The sequence below is a fragment of the Triturus cristatus genome, chromosome 2_1 (genome assembly GCF_964204655.1).
Source record: "Triturus cristatus chromosome 2_1, aTriCri1.1, whole genome shotgun sequence".
Lineage (NCBI taxonomy): Eukaryota > Metazoa > Chordata > Amphibia > Caudata > Salamandridae > Triturus > Triturus cristatus.
This window is the reverse complement of record NC_140581.1, coordinates 986,287,918-986,304,150: the sequence shown is the minus strand read 5'-3', so window position 1 is coordinate 986,304,150 and position 16,233 is coordinate 986,287,918. Positions and strand designations below refer to the sequence as shown.

Here is a 16,233-nt window from a genome sequence, read left to right as displayed (position 1 = left end):
GGTGTCTGCGTTTGGCTTTCCCGGCGCTCAGGATCAATCGCTCTCCTGCTCAATGGCGGATACTTTGTTTCCCCGGTCATTGCTGCCTGCTTTGTTGTTGCCTGCCTCACCGTGCCCGCAGGACCTTCCAGCTGAACTACACCTGACGACCTCGAGGAACCGTTCACGGTGGCCTACGGCTCCTTTTATGTGGAACTCATGTACTTTACAAGCCAGGTCTGGATTTTATATGGTGTGCAAGGGGACCTCAATAGATGATCGGCGGCCATTTTGTGACTCTACTTCTCCATCTTCTTCCAAGCGGCCATATTGTCTTTGTCTGTTCGGGATGCGGGGCATTCACGAGGGGGCGGGTCTAATCGTAAGCCCGCGATCGGGCCAGGGCTAGATTACTTTCTATCATCATAGTTTCACGGACGGGCTGGACTGGGACTGGAATTGTTTGCATATGTTGTGCGCACTCGTCGCGATCTGTCTGCCTTCATTTCCTTGTTGTTACATGCTATCTTCACACGACCGCCTTTGGGTGTAGTGGGGTTTCAGTGTGTGGAGGCTTGGTTGGCCGGTGGTGTCGGGCGCTCCGAGGATACGTGGGCTCCTCCCCGCCTCCTTTCTTCTTTCTTCTCTTAGTTTCTTTACTCTATTCCTACTTTCTCTCTCGTCTATATTTCGGGTTCATTGGGCGACAGGCACTATGCTGGGGGGGGGGCAGGCCATAGCCTCCGCATTGGTGTAGGGTGGGGGGGTAATTTACTGTTTCTTTTTAGTTCTATGGGCCTCTTTCTTTCATGTCTCTGCGCTATACTTGTTTCGATTCGGGGTCCGGGTGTGGGGTGGATTGAGTGGGGGCGGTTTTTAGGGGGTGCGTATTTACTACTGTGATGATCCTGTTATCTAACTGCATCGCCTTACTGTATGAGATTTTCTATGGCTGTTTTAATGATGCTGCTGCTCTCCAGTGTATGAAGCCGACTCGCGGACTCGAATCTCCTTGTTTCTATCCTTTACTGATTTCTTTCTCGATAAAAAATTTTTTTTTTGAAAACCTTAAAATTAACCTTCACTTCTCCTTCCCCTGGTGTCAAGGATCCCTCCAGTGTATGAATCCTGAATCATTGCTAATCTTGACCTTGACGCACAGGGGATGTACTGTTTGTCTCTGTGCTCAACCGTATTGTGGCCGGCCTGATGGTTGTAGGCCCGTATTTGTTCTTTTACTATGCACAAATAAAGGTTTTTAAAAATAAAAATAAAAAAAAATAAAAAAAATAGCTCTTTGGGGTATTGTGCGCTTCCTAGCCTCCGGTACGCTTCGTACCACTGTTTGGTCGTGTCGCACCGCACCTCACCCTTCCCGCGTGAGCACCGGCAATGTATTTGATGCTGGACGGGCCGCACAGAGACAGGGACGCGCCGTACACGGACGACAGTGCAGGTACGGCTCGTACGGAGTGAAGTACGTGTCGCACCAAGGCGGGCAGTTCACAATACCTTTGGTCTTGGGTAAGAGGGTCGCAGCAGCCTCAGGGGTCCTTAGAGGGGCGTCCCACGTCGCGTTGTCGTCCCTCTTGATCAGCGGGCGGCGATGCTTCGTGGGGCGCTTCGGATGGGCCCAGGCACACAACCCAGTTCAGAAGCAGGAGGGGCAGCTCGGGGGCAATTTCTTCAGCGCGTCGCGCTGTCGGCTTCACTCGGGGGACGAACGGTGCACAGGTCCTTGCAGTGATCTCGGCGGCGCAGGGTCGCAGAGGCTCGGCGCTTGGAGCCTGATCAGTCTCTTCTTTGCGGTGCGAGCTACGGCTCGGGGGCAGTTGCTTGCGGTGCTTGGGCCAGGCAGGCAGGCCCTTGCGGTGCTTACAGTAGCCCCGGTGGCAGACGTCGCGGTGCTCAGATGAGGGGCACACAGGTCCTCTGGGGTCAGCGTTACAGGAGCGCCTCCAGCAGCTTCTCTTCTTCTGGGGGAAAGGTAGCACCCACTGTTCCTGGGGCGCAGTTCAGGGGGCAAGTTCACCAGCAAGCCCTTGGAGATTGTTTAAAGCACAAGTTGATCAAAAGTCTTTTCTTCTCAAGTCTTTTCTTCCTCTCCTTCTTGCAGCAAGGCACCCACCACAGGCCAGTCTCACAGGTCAGAGACAGTAGTCCTCCATGCAGCTTTCCCGGGTCCTTCTCTTTGGGCAGAGTTTCTTCTTGGCGCAAACAGGATCTGATTTCTTAGGAGCAGGGCTCCTTCTTTTATAGCACAATTCTTTTGTTCTTTGTCGCCAGGGAGCCTGGGCCTGGCTCAGTCCAGTTTTGGAGCACTTTGTTGTGGTGACTCTGCTCTTTCCTTTCAGCAGCAGGGCAGAGACATCAGCCGCTCCACAGGGGGCGGAGCCGGCATTGTGTTGGCAGAGCACAGGTCTATTCAGAGTCAAAGGTGTACTCCTCCCACCCATCCTGGTGTAATCTCTCTACCCACCACCTGGCAGCCAGCCTGTCTCCTGGAATTCCCCAGCCCTGCTCCTTTACTGTTACTAGGCAGAACACACACACACAGCAGAGGCGGACTGAAATGGCCAGGTCAGTAAATACTAACTTTCTAAAAGTAGTATTTACAAACACAGGATATTAAAATAAACTTTACTAAAAGAAGTATTTTATTATTCTGAGTTCAGGCATACTAAACTTGACTTTCTACCATGCTCTCTGAGTCCACTGGGATTACAGCATGTAGTAATTCCAGCAGCCCATTCTGGCCTATGGAGAGCAGGTAGCCTTCAATAGTGAAAAACCAAAATGGCTGTAATTCACTATTAGGACATGCCACACACATCAGGGCATGTCCTACCTTATACCTACAATGCACCCAGCCCTTGGGCCTACCAGAGGGGTGACTAAGATGTAGTTAAGTGAAGGTTTGGGGACTGGCAAGTAGGTGCACTTGCGCAATCAGCGCAACAGTACCAGACCGCGCGCAGGTTCTGCAGTGGCAGACCCTAGACACATTTTACTAGGCCGCTTCTGTGGGTGGCACAACCAGTGCTGCAAGCCCACCAGCAGCATTTGTATTTACAAGCCCTGGCACTCCTGGTGCACTTTACTAGGGGCTGATAGTAAACCAAATAAACCAAACATGGACACCAATCAATGTATACACTTTTCCAAAGGGAGCACTTGCACTGTGGCACTGATTAGCAGTGGTACAGTGCCCTGAGCAGCTAACACCAACAAAACACAATGAGGCACATCAGCAAAAAGTGGAAGGGAAACTCACGCCAAGGTGCCAGGTCTAACAATCACGAAGAGAGTGAAACATTTTTTCCCATTCTCTTAAACTGTACTACATATAGAATATCACCATAAATAAATAATGTACTTGCAAACAAGCAATAGTTAATATTTATAACATTATAAATGTGTATATAAACATATTAATACATGTACTTTTTGCAGGTCATTAATAATAATACATAAATTAAAATAATCCACTTAATTAATAACACTTGCTCTAAAATATCCCATTCACTTTCTTGGACACTAAACACTACTTGATAAACAGTTCCATCAATGTTCTATTTTCTTCTTTTTGTACTTCAAAATATAAATAAACTACTATTCCTCTAAAGCGTTTAGTGGAACTGTCTATGTGTTCCAACAATAATTTCTATAAAACACATGCAGCATGTAATTATATATATTAACGGTCAAATGTTTCTCTTTTATACATTTGCAGCCTTTTTGGCCTTGGTGTTTGGCTTTTCAATTTAAGTGTGCAATAAATAACAGCTTTCATCACAGCTTTTGCGCTTGTAAAAACATCTAGTTTAGACTACAATCAGTGCTTGACCTATGCTGGGCGTTTGATGACAGTTCATCAATCTTGACAGCTCAGAGTTGAAACTAGATTCTGCTGGGCTTTGCATTGTGACAAAATATGCAGGTTGCTCAAAAAAATCAACATTGTGTTGCACGACTCCCACTATTGCTCAGTCTAACTGCTATTCTTGAGAGTCATTCCACTGAGAACCAGTCCACATTTTGTTAATTTCATGTTTTTTTTAGATGTGTACGGAGGCCTGCTCTTGCCTGCTCTAGTTTAATTTCTAGTGGTGCACATAAAAATGAATAGGTGAGGCCTGTGTCTTTCAGAATGCAATAGAAATAGTGTGATTGAAATGTATAATTCTCTGTAATGACTGAACTACTAATCATAAAACAAACATTCTGATACTCAACTGGAGAATTCTAATATCACATATAGGAGCATTTGTACAAAATAACGTTTACAACTTTTTTTAGAAAACAATGAATGTATTGACTCAGTAACACAAACTATGCATGCTGAAAGATAATAGCAACTGAAAATAGCGATTTATTTCAAATTCACAGGCATAGGTTTAGGGGCGCTACAAACAGGTGATATCTTAAAACATGGCCATCAGTGGAATGACGCCACCCAAATCTTTGAGTCATTTTCTACCAATGCGTGAATAATCAAAGTTACTGCTTGAAAGTAACAGAACTGCCTGAAAATACACTTGAACAAAATGAGTATAAGTCTATTTGATCAAAGAAAGGACTAATGACATTGCAGGGTAGGATCAACCCTCTGAGTTAACTGACTGAATTAGTACCCCAGGAGCCAGGAAAGAGTTTTCACATTTATTCTTAAGATGCAGGTGTATGTTGCAATTACAGTCATTACAGGTACAATATTTTATTATTTGATGATATTATGTGCTGATTCATGCTAGGTCTGAAATGTTCATGCCTATTGTTTCGAGCCAATGCATTTGCATTTCAAGCATGCCTTTATGCAAAATCTTTCTTATGTTATGTTATGTGTGTTTGTAAAGCGCACTATCACTCGTGGGGGTATCCTGGTGCTGAGCAGGTGTGTGTGCCTAGTCCTGCCTATAGTAGGCTGGTAAATTAAAAAGCCAGGTCTTCAGCTTCTTCCTGAATTCAAGAAGACAGGAGGAGGGTCTGATGTGGAGTAAGAGGTCATTCTATGCTTTGAGATGCGATATAAGAGAAGGCTCGTCCTCTTGATCCTGTTCTGTGTATGCGTGGGATATATGTTATCCTATTGTTATGCTGAACAACTTCATTCAGTGGGGAAGACATTACAAGAATGCTTAGGAGGGCTGGCCTCAAGAGGTATTTAAAGTGGGAGAGGATGTAGCGGCTAGAGCAGTCGACATCGAAGCTGGGGAACCGGGTTTGAGTCTCGGCAACGACGCTCAACATCCTGTGATTCTGGGCAAATCGCTTAATCTCCTAGTGCCTAACAAAAATGAATGTGTCCTTGTGTAACGAAACTGGTGCTATGTAAAGCGCTCTGACACCCGATATCCTTGGGTCTATTTCGCGCTATATAAAACAAACAATAAAAAAAGTCCAGGACAATTTTGTTTGGCAATCCATAGAATCAGTTGCCTCTCTGTTGAAGATTTGAGGTATTTGACAAGTTTCACAAACTTCCCCAGAGATGTGATGCATGTTGGATTGAAGGCATCTATAGGGCTGATGAGTTTCAGTGAGGTTAACAGGGCTGCACAAAGGATTTATCTGGTGAAGAAGATGGCCCTATCCAGGAAACGATCTGAGAGCTGGCAAGCTGTCAAGAGCAGGTGAGCCTGCCAGATGGGATTAAACCTTGTTGGGGTCTGGGCACTATCCATCTTTAGAGATGGAAACATGCGTGACCGTTTGCATTTATTACATGCGTCTATGTTTAGCATTAGACTGATCTCATGGAGGTGCACTGAAAACTTTGACAAGGGGGTCATGATGTTCTTTTCTTGTCTTCCCAAAGACAAGAATATCAATACTGGAGTTCAGACAATTTATGAGGCTCCTGATAATTTCCCAAATATCGTCCACACATTGCTGCAGCTCATGCTTTGAATTTGTATGCTTGCATCATTGATCTTCTCTCATACCGTCTGGTTCATAATAAGGCTTGAGCATTCTGCTCTCATCACAGGTGCCTTATTTTCATGAATTGTTCAAAATAGGACTCCAACTTTATTTTAAACTTGACCCGGTTGCAATGTATTTTATTGTATTGCAACATTTATATAGCGCTTACTACCCCTATATGGGGTGCTGAAGCTCTTGCCTACATGGGTAGCATGCTACACCGTGCAGACAGGGGCGGCTCTTCCGCTAAGGCCCCACTGCCTTTCAGCACTGCAAAAAAGGAAAAATAAAATGGTAATAACGCAAGGTTATTATCATTTTATTTTTCGTGCTGAGGCAGTTTTGCAGGGCAGAGGTAGGCTAGGCAGAGCAGGAGGCAGGAGTGGTGACACTCTCTAAGTGCCCATGACTATTTGGCTGGCCGTCTTGAGCCAGCCAAACAGTCATGCGCGCTTTGCATGTTCTCCAGAACATGCCCAGGCTCCCATTCCCTTCCTGCTTCCTGTTCCCAGAGAAGCCAGGAAGAAGATGGAGAGGACGCAGGCAGCCAGCCAGCCAGTCGACCACCAGGTAAGTGATCTTTTTTTTTAATTCCTCCCCTTCCTTTAACCCTCCAAGCCCTACTACCGCTTTCCGGAAGCAGCCGCTCCTGCATACAGTGTGTGTTGTTTGAAGTGAGCTGTCTTTGTTTTGATCCCACATGGGAAGTGTTTCCATGCCACGCATGATGACCATCGAGGTGCAGGTATCATGCTATAGGACACAGCGCTTAACAGTGTGATGAATGAAAAGTTGTGTGAGAAAGGCACACAGTTTATGTTTTTCTGTAACTCTGCGTGGCTTTTCATGACCTCGTAGATATGGTGGAAGGCAATGCAGCGCAGCTGCCTCACACTTCATCGGGGAGGCGTGCCATGGGCATTGTGGTGAGTGTTCCCACTCAATGCCCATAATATTTGACACATTCCCAGATCTACAACACAGCATGAATCTGGGAATGCGTCAAAACTGTGTGATTCCTCAGGGGAGGCATAACAATTGTTTTTGTGCAAGAAGGTGCCCCTTTCTGCTCAAAAACAATTGTGCAAACAATGCAGACAGCCTTGCAGGCTACTGCAAGGGTGCCCACCCAAACAGGCTACTCAACCCTTTGGATTAGGTCAATGATGGTAAAGAAGACCCACACTGAGGGAAAAAGAGGGTGAGGCTAGGGAGAAAGAGAGACACACTCCTGCAGGTCTGTTTCTGAAATTCTGGATTGGATTACCAGGGCACAGCATCTCAAGTCCCATACTATAGCTGGTCAGGTCTCCAACTATAGGTAAGAGAATACAAATTAATAAAGGTCCTACAAACAAAACGTAAAGCAATAGTAAAGGAATTTTGGAATTATCTGGTGCAAACAGATGACATGCTGTAACTAGCTCCAGAGCGTATTGTCAGACCCACTCAGAAACCGAACTAAGTGTAAAACCACTGCAGCTCTGTCCAATCATAAAGTTTCATTGGAATATAAGACTTCCCAAATATTATAATCTTAAACTAGAATATAGGGACAATCTTTTATTCAGGCAGTAATTTTTAACGAATGATCAAATAAAAATGCAACATTGCATAAGCACAATGTTACATGCCTCAAGCAGACATGGTAGTTTAAATTATTTAAAACATTAACTTCAATTAATTAAAAAATGTAAACAGAGATGCTCTTGATTTTGCAGGGTCTAATACTCATAGTGCTATGGCCTATTTTGAGATATCAGTAGCAAAATGTACTAGTGAGGGGACTGCACTGAGTCAGGAGAACCAGATGATAAGATATATGGATGGAACTGATTTAGAAGGTACAAGCAAATCGAGAGTGCATGGCGATGCTCAACTTCCTTTAGCAATCGTGCAATTCCTATTCATATGGAATTCATTACAATTAGATTGATGCAGGCCATCCACATTTTTTTGGGCTAACAATGTGTTCACTACATGTGGGTTATCATCCCTGGAGAATACAGACGGAAATGTCCAGACACATCTCACCACCTGGGAGGTAGTGATAGATTTTTTTATGCGTACCCTCAGGAAGTGTCATAGCGTGGCTGACAATTTTGTTGCGGTCCATGGAACTTGGTTGGACCCCTCTCCCACAGAATTCTCGAATAACCATAGGAGGCTTTATTTAATTCTTCTGGATTTCAAAACCAAAGGATTTGTGGATCCATTCCTGGAGGTACTGTTTGTCATTTGCTACATGAGTTCTACCTAATGGGTGTTTCCCATTCTTCGTCCTGATGATGGCCCTGTACAAATAACCTCAAGGGGTCGAAAAATTGACACTATAGTAGTGCACTGTACTGTTTATGTAATTCAGGCACCTGCAACTCTGTGTTAGATTTTAGATTAAACAACTGTGCATCCTCCACAGTCACTATTTATATATATATATATTGTATAGCACTATCACACTTCTCAGTCGCTGAAAAACATGTCAATAGCATCATCTCTCAGTTCCTGGAGGAGAATAACATCCTGCACCAGACTCAGATGGGTTTTCGTCCAGAACATAGCACAGAGCCGGCCCTCCTAGTGATTACTGAGAAATTAAAAATGATATTCGACCAGTGGAGAGTCACTGCGATTCTACTTTTGGATCTTAGTGCAGCGATAGGGATCTAGGATAAAGCCAATCAGTGGCTTGCCACTTTCCTCAGAGACAGATCATTCCAGTGTATGGAATCGGCCAACCTCTCAGAGACTCTCCCAGCCCCTTTACGGAGTACCTCAGGGCTCGGCACTCAGCCCAACCCTGTTAAACATTTATCTGAGTCCTCTAGCACATATCGTACAAGAGTATGGCTTGTCAATTTTTTCCTACGCTGATGACACTCAGCTAGTGGTCTCAGTATCAGAAGAAACTATTTTTAATCATCTGCAGCTGGTACCATGCATGGAAAAAATAGCAAGTTGGATGGCTAACTGTAGCCTAAAACTGAATGGTGACAAAACGGAACTGATGTTCCTGGACAATGGCCCAGGTCCATGGGCCGGAGTCAGTTGACTGAGGGGTTGGGGTCCACCCCCGCACCTAAGCCATTCATAAAAAACCTGGGGATGTGGCTAGACCAGAATCTCTCCATGGAAACACAAGCCAAAAAATGACAATGGCAACCTGTTTCGGTATACTACGGATGATCCGTAAAATCATAGACCTAATCCCAGAACAGGCTTGTAAGACGGTGGTCCAGGACCTAGTGGTCTTGTGACTGGACTACGACAATTCCCTGTATCTGGGGTCTCCTAAGTATGTGATCAACAGGCTACAGGTTGTCCAAAATGTTGCACCTAGGATGCTCCTGAAGATCCCCAGACAGGAATCAGTGAGATCCTCTCTGAAAAAACTGCACTGGCTACCTATTCAATCTGGGGTTAGGTTTAAATCCCTCTGCCTAGCCCACAAAGCCATGCAGGGTAGAGGTCCTGCTCTGATAAAATCCCTCGTCTCCCCATATGGCCCTAATAGGTCCCTCAGGTCCTCATCTGTTTCCTCATGAACATACCAAAGATAAAGAAATCAAGTTAGGGTGGGAGATCCGTTTTACTTTTCACACCAGGTCCCAAAGCTCTGGAACTCAATGACCTCGGAACTGAGACTGGCTAAGAATGAGTGGTGTTTCAGGAAAAAACGTAAAACTTGGTTGTTCCCATGACTCCCTACCTCTATCCACTGCCTCCTCTCTGTAGCACTGGGAAGCCCTTGGGTAGCCATGCGCTTTATAAATCCCATAAACATTAACTTCTTACTTAATGGTCATCGAGGAGTCCAGGAAAATTCTCGATCGGGGAGGATCAGTGGCAGTGATCCTCCTTGATCTCAGTGCGGCATTCGACACGGTCAGTCATGCCACCTTACTGAACCGTCTTTCGGATGTCGGCATTGTGGACAAGGCGTGGCTCTGGTTAAAATCTTTCCTGAGCAACAGGTCATTCCAAGTGTTTGATGGACAGACAGTGTCTTCTAGTATTCCCCTGAAGTGCGGAGTCCCGCAGGGCTCCTCATTAAGCCCCGCGCTTTTTAACGTCTATATGAGGCCACTGGCTGAGGTAGTTCGTCCGTATGGAGTCAAGATCATATCCTATGCGGACGATACCCAGCTGGTGGTCTCATTGGCGCATGAGGCTTCTCAATCACGATCATGGGGACTTACCGAATGTCTGGAGGAGGTGAAGACCTGGATGACTCAGTCATCACTAAAACTTAATGGTGACAAAACGGAGCTCATGCTCCTGGGCCCTGCCGACCCTACGTTTTTTAACTCACTGTGGCTCCCCAGTCTAGGTCTCCCCCCGCCCCCGAAGGATAACATCAAAAGCCTAGGAGTATGGCTGGACAGGAATCTCTCACTCAACACCCAGGCCACTAAGCTCTCAGCCACTTGCTTTGGAATACTCAGGACACTGAAGAAAGTTCTTCCTTTGCTCCCAATGGAGGCAAAGCAGATAGCCATACAGGGCCTGATACAATCACGGTTGGAATCCAACAACGTCCTATATCTGGGCGCACCAGAGTACACCTTAAAGAGACTACAGCTGGTACAAAACTGTGCCGCGCATACTCTGCTGCAGATTCCTCGTAGATTGTCAGTAAAGGCGGCTCTGATCAATCTTCACTGGCTCCCAGTGCGTAAGAGAGTCTCTTTTAAAGCGATGTGTATCACCCATCAGGCTTTTTGGGATTCGGGTCCTCTAATCACCCGTGATCTAGTAAGCCAGTATCACCCAGGTAGAAATCTGCGTTCTAGCCAAGCCTTCATGGCAGCAGTCCCCAGAGTCACAAGGTCTAGATCTGGCGGAAGGACTTATGCCGTCAATGCCGCCAAGATCTGGAACTCCCTCCCGCTTCACTTGAGATCCAATCCTGATCTCGCTTCCTTTCGTAAACAATTAAAAACACACCTATTCAATTCCGTTTAATTCATCTCAGTTTGCTTTTCTTTTGGCTCTCAACCTCTTTACCCTTCATTGGTTCCTTTTTTAGCGCTTGGACGCCTCAGGGCAGCAATCGCGCTGTTATAAATTCACTTTACTTACTTACTTACTTACATCACTTTCACTGGATTGTTGCGTCACTTGGGAACACCTCTCTAATTTTGAATGTATATGTTAACAGAGTTACATGATTTCGTCTTCATAAGATTCCAAAGGTTGAGTAATAAAATAAAATATATATTCTCTCTAGTATAACCAAACTATTGATAGCTATTCACTAGGTTTCCATGGAAGTTGAGGTCGCACTGCCCCCTTCAGGGACCATTGTTTCCTATATTACTGCACTACCCAGGTCTCAGGTTTACTGGATTGCCCCTTGTTTTACAAATATGATTTAGAAGGTAGGTAACTTGTTAAGGCAACAGGCAGACAGGACAGAAACCTAACTACGTCACGTGATGGGCCGATTGGCCAAAGTGTGTGTGGTCTTTTGAACTTTGCATAAAATGTTTTTAAGTACTTTCCTCCACTTTAAGTTTTTTCAGCATTCGGAGGATATTGATCAAGTGGTGGCATTACTTTTTCTGGTGACATCACAGGTGTGCTGTATGTCAATTAAATACTCAAAATAATGATCAAAGATAATAAGTCACATAAGGGCCTGGTCAATATATTTTTATGTATTTTCTGGTTAGCAACTTTACATTGTCACCAGACCATTGTGAGCTATATTTTTTTTGATGAATGCTTCAATACAGATAGTGGGAGATTAAGAGGTAGCTAGTAAACTTTCAGATTTTTCTAATTATGCAAATGTGCTCTTTTCATATAAGTAAAACCTAAAAAAAGATAAACAACCAAAACACTATTCAAAAGACTTTGAAAATAAAACGGCCAAGTGTGTTATGGGGTAGAAATTGGATTTTAGGAAGTGCTTATGTGAAAAATATTGAAATGTCTGCTGTGCGCCTGGACCTCACAAACTGCTTGATGATATCTGTCATGTTTGTGATGAAGTAACCTGTCCACAACACCCTCATCAGGCTCTATTTGTGTAGTACACACTGCAAATTAATACACCTCTGGGTGCTGATTAAATCTTCATCTTGATGAATGCAATACTAAGAGAATTAGGACCAAAGCTTTTGCCTATGGTCTGTCATAGTGTGGCATGTTTTGTAAACACTTGCTGCTTGTGTCCATCTGCATGAGGCTACTGTATCATTGCCATAAATCCAAAATAAAAATCATCCTTAACAATCATTTCGGAAAAATAAATCTCTGAAACTAGAGACATGCCTGTGGCGACTGAGTTTGTTGGTCTGTGTTGTGTTGCAGAGTCGAATGGCTTGGACCTTGGAAAAAAGATGAGCATCCCTCAGGACATCATGCTGGAGGAATTGTCCATCCTCAGCAACAGAGGTGCACAGCTCTTTAAGATGCGCCAGCGGAGATCTGACAAGTACACCTTCGAGAACTTTCCATATTCACTAAAGGCACATATTCAAGTAAGTAATATCCAAAAGCACTTTCTCTCCCAGGAAATGAATATAACATGTAAAGGTGCCCACAGGTTGTGCATTCTGGCATGAAGCATCCACTGCAATACATGTTTGTCATGCAGAGGTACCAGGGGTGGCTCCTCCGCTATGGTGGAGGAGCGTCGCCCTACAGCTTTTAAGCAGTGAGAAACATAAAATGACAATAACTTAGAGTTATCATCATTTTATGTTTCGTGTCCTGCTGCTTTACAGCAGGTGGGTGGGCGGGGCTGCTCGGTTCTCCGAGCAGGGAAGGAGTGGTTTACCCACTCCTAAAGTGCGCAATGACTGTTTGGTCAGCCCTCTCGGGCCGCCCAAACCAGTCATGCACACTTTCCTGTTCTCCATGCGGGTTGCATTACAGCCTGCATGGAGAACATACCTACCCCTCTAGCCCCTGGTTGAGCGCCATGCCACAGCGCTCAGACCAATCACAACGCTGCATTGCGGTGTTGTGATTTGCTTTGGGGTGGGAGCCTGGCTGCCTGCTTCCTGTTCCTGTTGGAGGCAGGAGAGCAGGCGAGCATGAGCAGTGAAGACGCGGTACCCGACCTCAAGGTAAGTTTTTAAAATTATTTTTTATTTCCTATTCCCCCGCGTGAAGAATCGGCCCCCAAACCCAATGCGCCAGGCCCTGCTACCCGCAAGCCATGCCAGCCGGGACTGTGAGGTACTCACGTCTAGCTCTCGCATGCAGGAGCATCCACAATATCATGGGCTTGAACGCCATTTGCATGCGTCTTTTCATCGCAAAGCAGTCACGCGGAATGGTAAGGTAGAAGGTGGTGACCGAAAGGGGCTACTCAGAAAAGCTGTTATTTCTACATCTCATGTGGATAGAACGTCAGTTACAACAGTGCGGCCCTATGACTGTTGATCGGACATACTTATTGTTTAGTTGTCTGTCTCCAATTTCTTCTATACTGAGGCGGAATTATTTAATCCTTTACGACTAAAGATGAGAAGCATGAACTGGGCGCTCTCCTCAATCAGTATAAAGGCTTTAAAGGGGAGGGTGTGAGTAGACTGACATATGCAGTGCTTAATTTGGTCTGGTGGTTGCCGGCGGGGGGGTGCACCGGTTCTCATTTTTGGGGAACAGCACTCCTTTTACTGCATTAGATATTTACTGAGAGCAAGAGAAGGAAAACACACAAAACGGGAAGACAGAGGAAGAAAAAAAATGGAAAAAACGTCACAAAGGAAGAAAGCAGGAACCTGCACGAGCGAGATTAAGGGGCAGGGAGTGTCTGGTAGAGGATTGAGTAAGCATGAGGTGGATTTAAGATTACCAGCCTTGTTATTCGACGCACAATTAATTGCACCATCTGCGGGCAGAGCTTTGGGCACCGGCAATCATTCTTTTACAAATTAAACACTGGACAGATGCCTATAACGTAGAGCATAGCTGCATTATGAAATACCTCGCACCTTCCCGGGAGTCGCTCCAGGAAGCCTAGGCATAGTATGTTTCTGAAATCCAGTTTGAAGCTTTGATGATGTTTGAGTGATGTTAATCCAGCGAGGAAACCCCCATTCTGAAACACTTGATTAAACAAATTATTTTAGCTGTGAAATTTTGGTGGAGGGCATCACTCCATTAGTGAGAGAATCATACTTCATCAACGATAATTTTTTTATTGCGCATCAAAAGATGTTGCTGAGATGGTGGTCCCAGTCAAGGTTTACTTGCTGTAAGGAGCTAGTGCCATGCTACATCACCGCAGGTAATTAAAGCATGTCTACTGCTCCCCGAAGTCTGTTTTCGTTCAGTTGACCAAGTCTTACACAAGTTGACAATTTGCACGTAGAACAAGGCCTCCAATGTATTCTGTTAATTCTAATATGCAAGCCTAAATCACCGCCAGTAGAGGGGTCCACACTAAATTACGAAAAGATAGCAGGCAATGGAAACATTAGTGTGTTTTTATTGAGCAAAAGCATTCAGCAATCTTTGATACTACAGGTATATCCACAAGGTCCCTTCTAGGGTTGTCCCTTCATCGCATGTCATACCAACATTTTCCCATCCATATTTCACATGACACTCTACTACCTTCTGGATGCTGTAGTCCAGATTTGCTTCCAGTGAACTAATTAGACTAACAAATCTGATAAGACTGACTTGTGGGTTAGAAGTTCAGGATTGACAAGGTTGTCCATGATGACACGGAGAGAGGTGGCCAGTACAGCCACTTCTGTAATACCGAATGCTCAGATACACAACACAAGCCTGTGCATTATCTGCCACTGTTTTCCCTCGTATGCATGGGGGGTTTCCACATGCAAGTGAAGGATGTGCCTGTTCCCTAAACCCTATTCCCAAGCCAGAACATGCATTGGGGCAAACCAATACCTAGAGGAGGTGCAGAATGTAGATCACCCAGAAGAACAGAGACCAAATACACCATGTGAGCACTACCCCAGGTCCAGACTGCATTTCACATTGCAATGGGTCGTGTACCCCTGCGCTGAGTGCCCCACTGTCCTGTTGTCTGGATCCCTAATGCTGATTTTCTTGTCATAGGTGAACACAGATCATGTATGTCTACCATGACATAGGCCTGTCTCACAGACTGCAGTCTTGTTAGACCGGGAGGGGTGCCCAAAACGCTGCCTTCATAGAGTTGGAAGGCTACTGCCTTCACCAGGAGTTAAGCAGCTCATGTGCGGTGGTGGCAGCATACTGTGTAGTGATCAGTAGTAGTGAACAGGACATTTATACCCTGTGGCACTACAGACTCGCTCCCCTTCTTGAAAATTCCTCTGCTGTGTGCTTAACTCACCCCAGGCCTACATCAGGTAGATGTGGAAGGGTGTGCATGATGGAAACATGTACTGAGTACATGGGGCTCACATGAAGTACATTACACAAGGGACGAAGTGTGGTACAGTCCACACATGGTAAATGTGTGCATGCTGGCAGTGACTGTGTTTAAAATAACACACTCTGGTACATACAGAAAGGTTGCAGTACTGAACAGTGTGCGCAGACTGAATGCTTTTACTGCATGTAGTTATGCTTGTGGTGGCACAATACATGAGGATAACAGTGCTCTGCAGTAAGTCTGCTGTGGATGTACACTGAATGCAAGTGTGCCTGCATTGGTACATTACATGGAGAACCTTGGGTTCCATTTTGGGAAGCCCAGGCCGGCCTGGTTGAAAACATGAGGAGTGGAGGAATTCCACCAGATAGATTTGTGTATTGCTGCATTCCTGTAAGCTGGGAGGGACATGCACTGGAGGGTGGGAAAGCCAGGCTGTCTCTATGCGTTTCAAGGGGCTCTTTGATTCAGTGATAGATCACAAGGAAGGGGCCTGGACACATCTCAGGAAGAGAAAGATGGGAGTGATAGGGAAATCATAAAGAGTAGGGCTGGGAGCTCAAGATTAACCTTTTGACGCACATATCACTGTGGCTGACATCCAGGTGTGAACTCTGTTCACTCCCATGAATCTTGTTGTGGGTTAATCAACTTTGTAGTCCTGCCTGGTGTGCCAGCCATCCTTCAGGAGGAAGACGAAAGGGGAAAGATGTCAATTTCAAAGAAGCAGAACCCAAACATAAAGACTCAGACACTAAATTATATTTTGTGTCTGGAAACTAACTATAAGTAATGAAGATTGAGACCCCTAAACTCTGTCAGCTGCCAAGCAGCCAGACAGACTGTGTGAGGTGGGAAGCTCTGCAAGACGTCTGCCTGGGACCAGGACTGGGGCCCATGCCTGTTAGTCACACTGTTGGGTGAGGGGACATCACCCAGGGAAACCAAGAGCACCAGGGCCTGCCTGCTCGCCACAATCC

At 45.4% G+C, this 16,233-nt stretch overlaps 1 protein-coding gene across 1 annotated transcript in view; it reads left to right on the top strand.

The window, feature by feature from the left end:
• The window catches only part of MYOZ2 (myozenin 2), a 234,409-nt gene that overhangs the window by 37,820 nt on the left and 180,356 nt on the right, over nucleotides 1–16,233 (top strand). Inside the window, exon 3 of the mRNA XM_085634316.1 lies at nucleotides 12,223–12,392. Coding sequence (XP_085490442.1) covers nucleotides 12,223–12,392 — 170 coding nt within the window. The remainder of the gene's footprint in view (nucleotides 1–12,222; nucleotides 12,393–16,233) is intronic.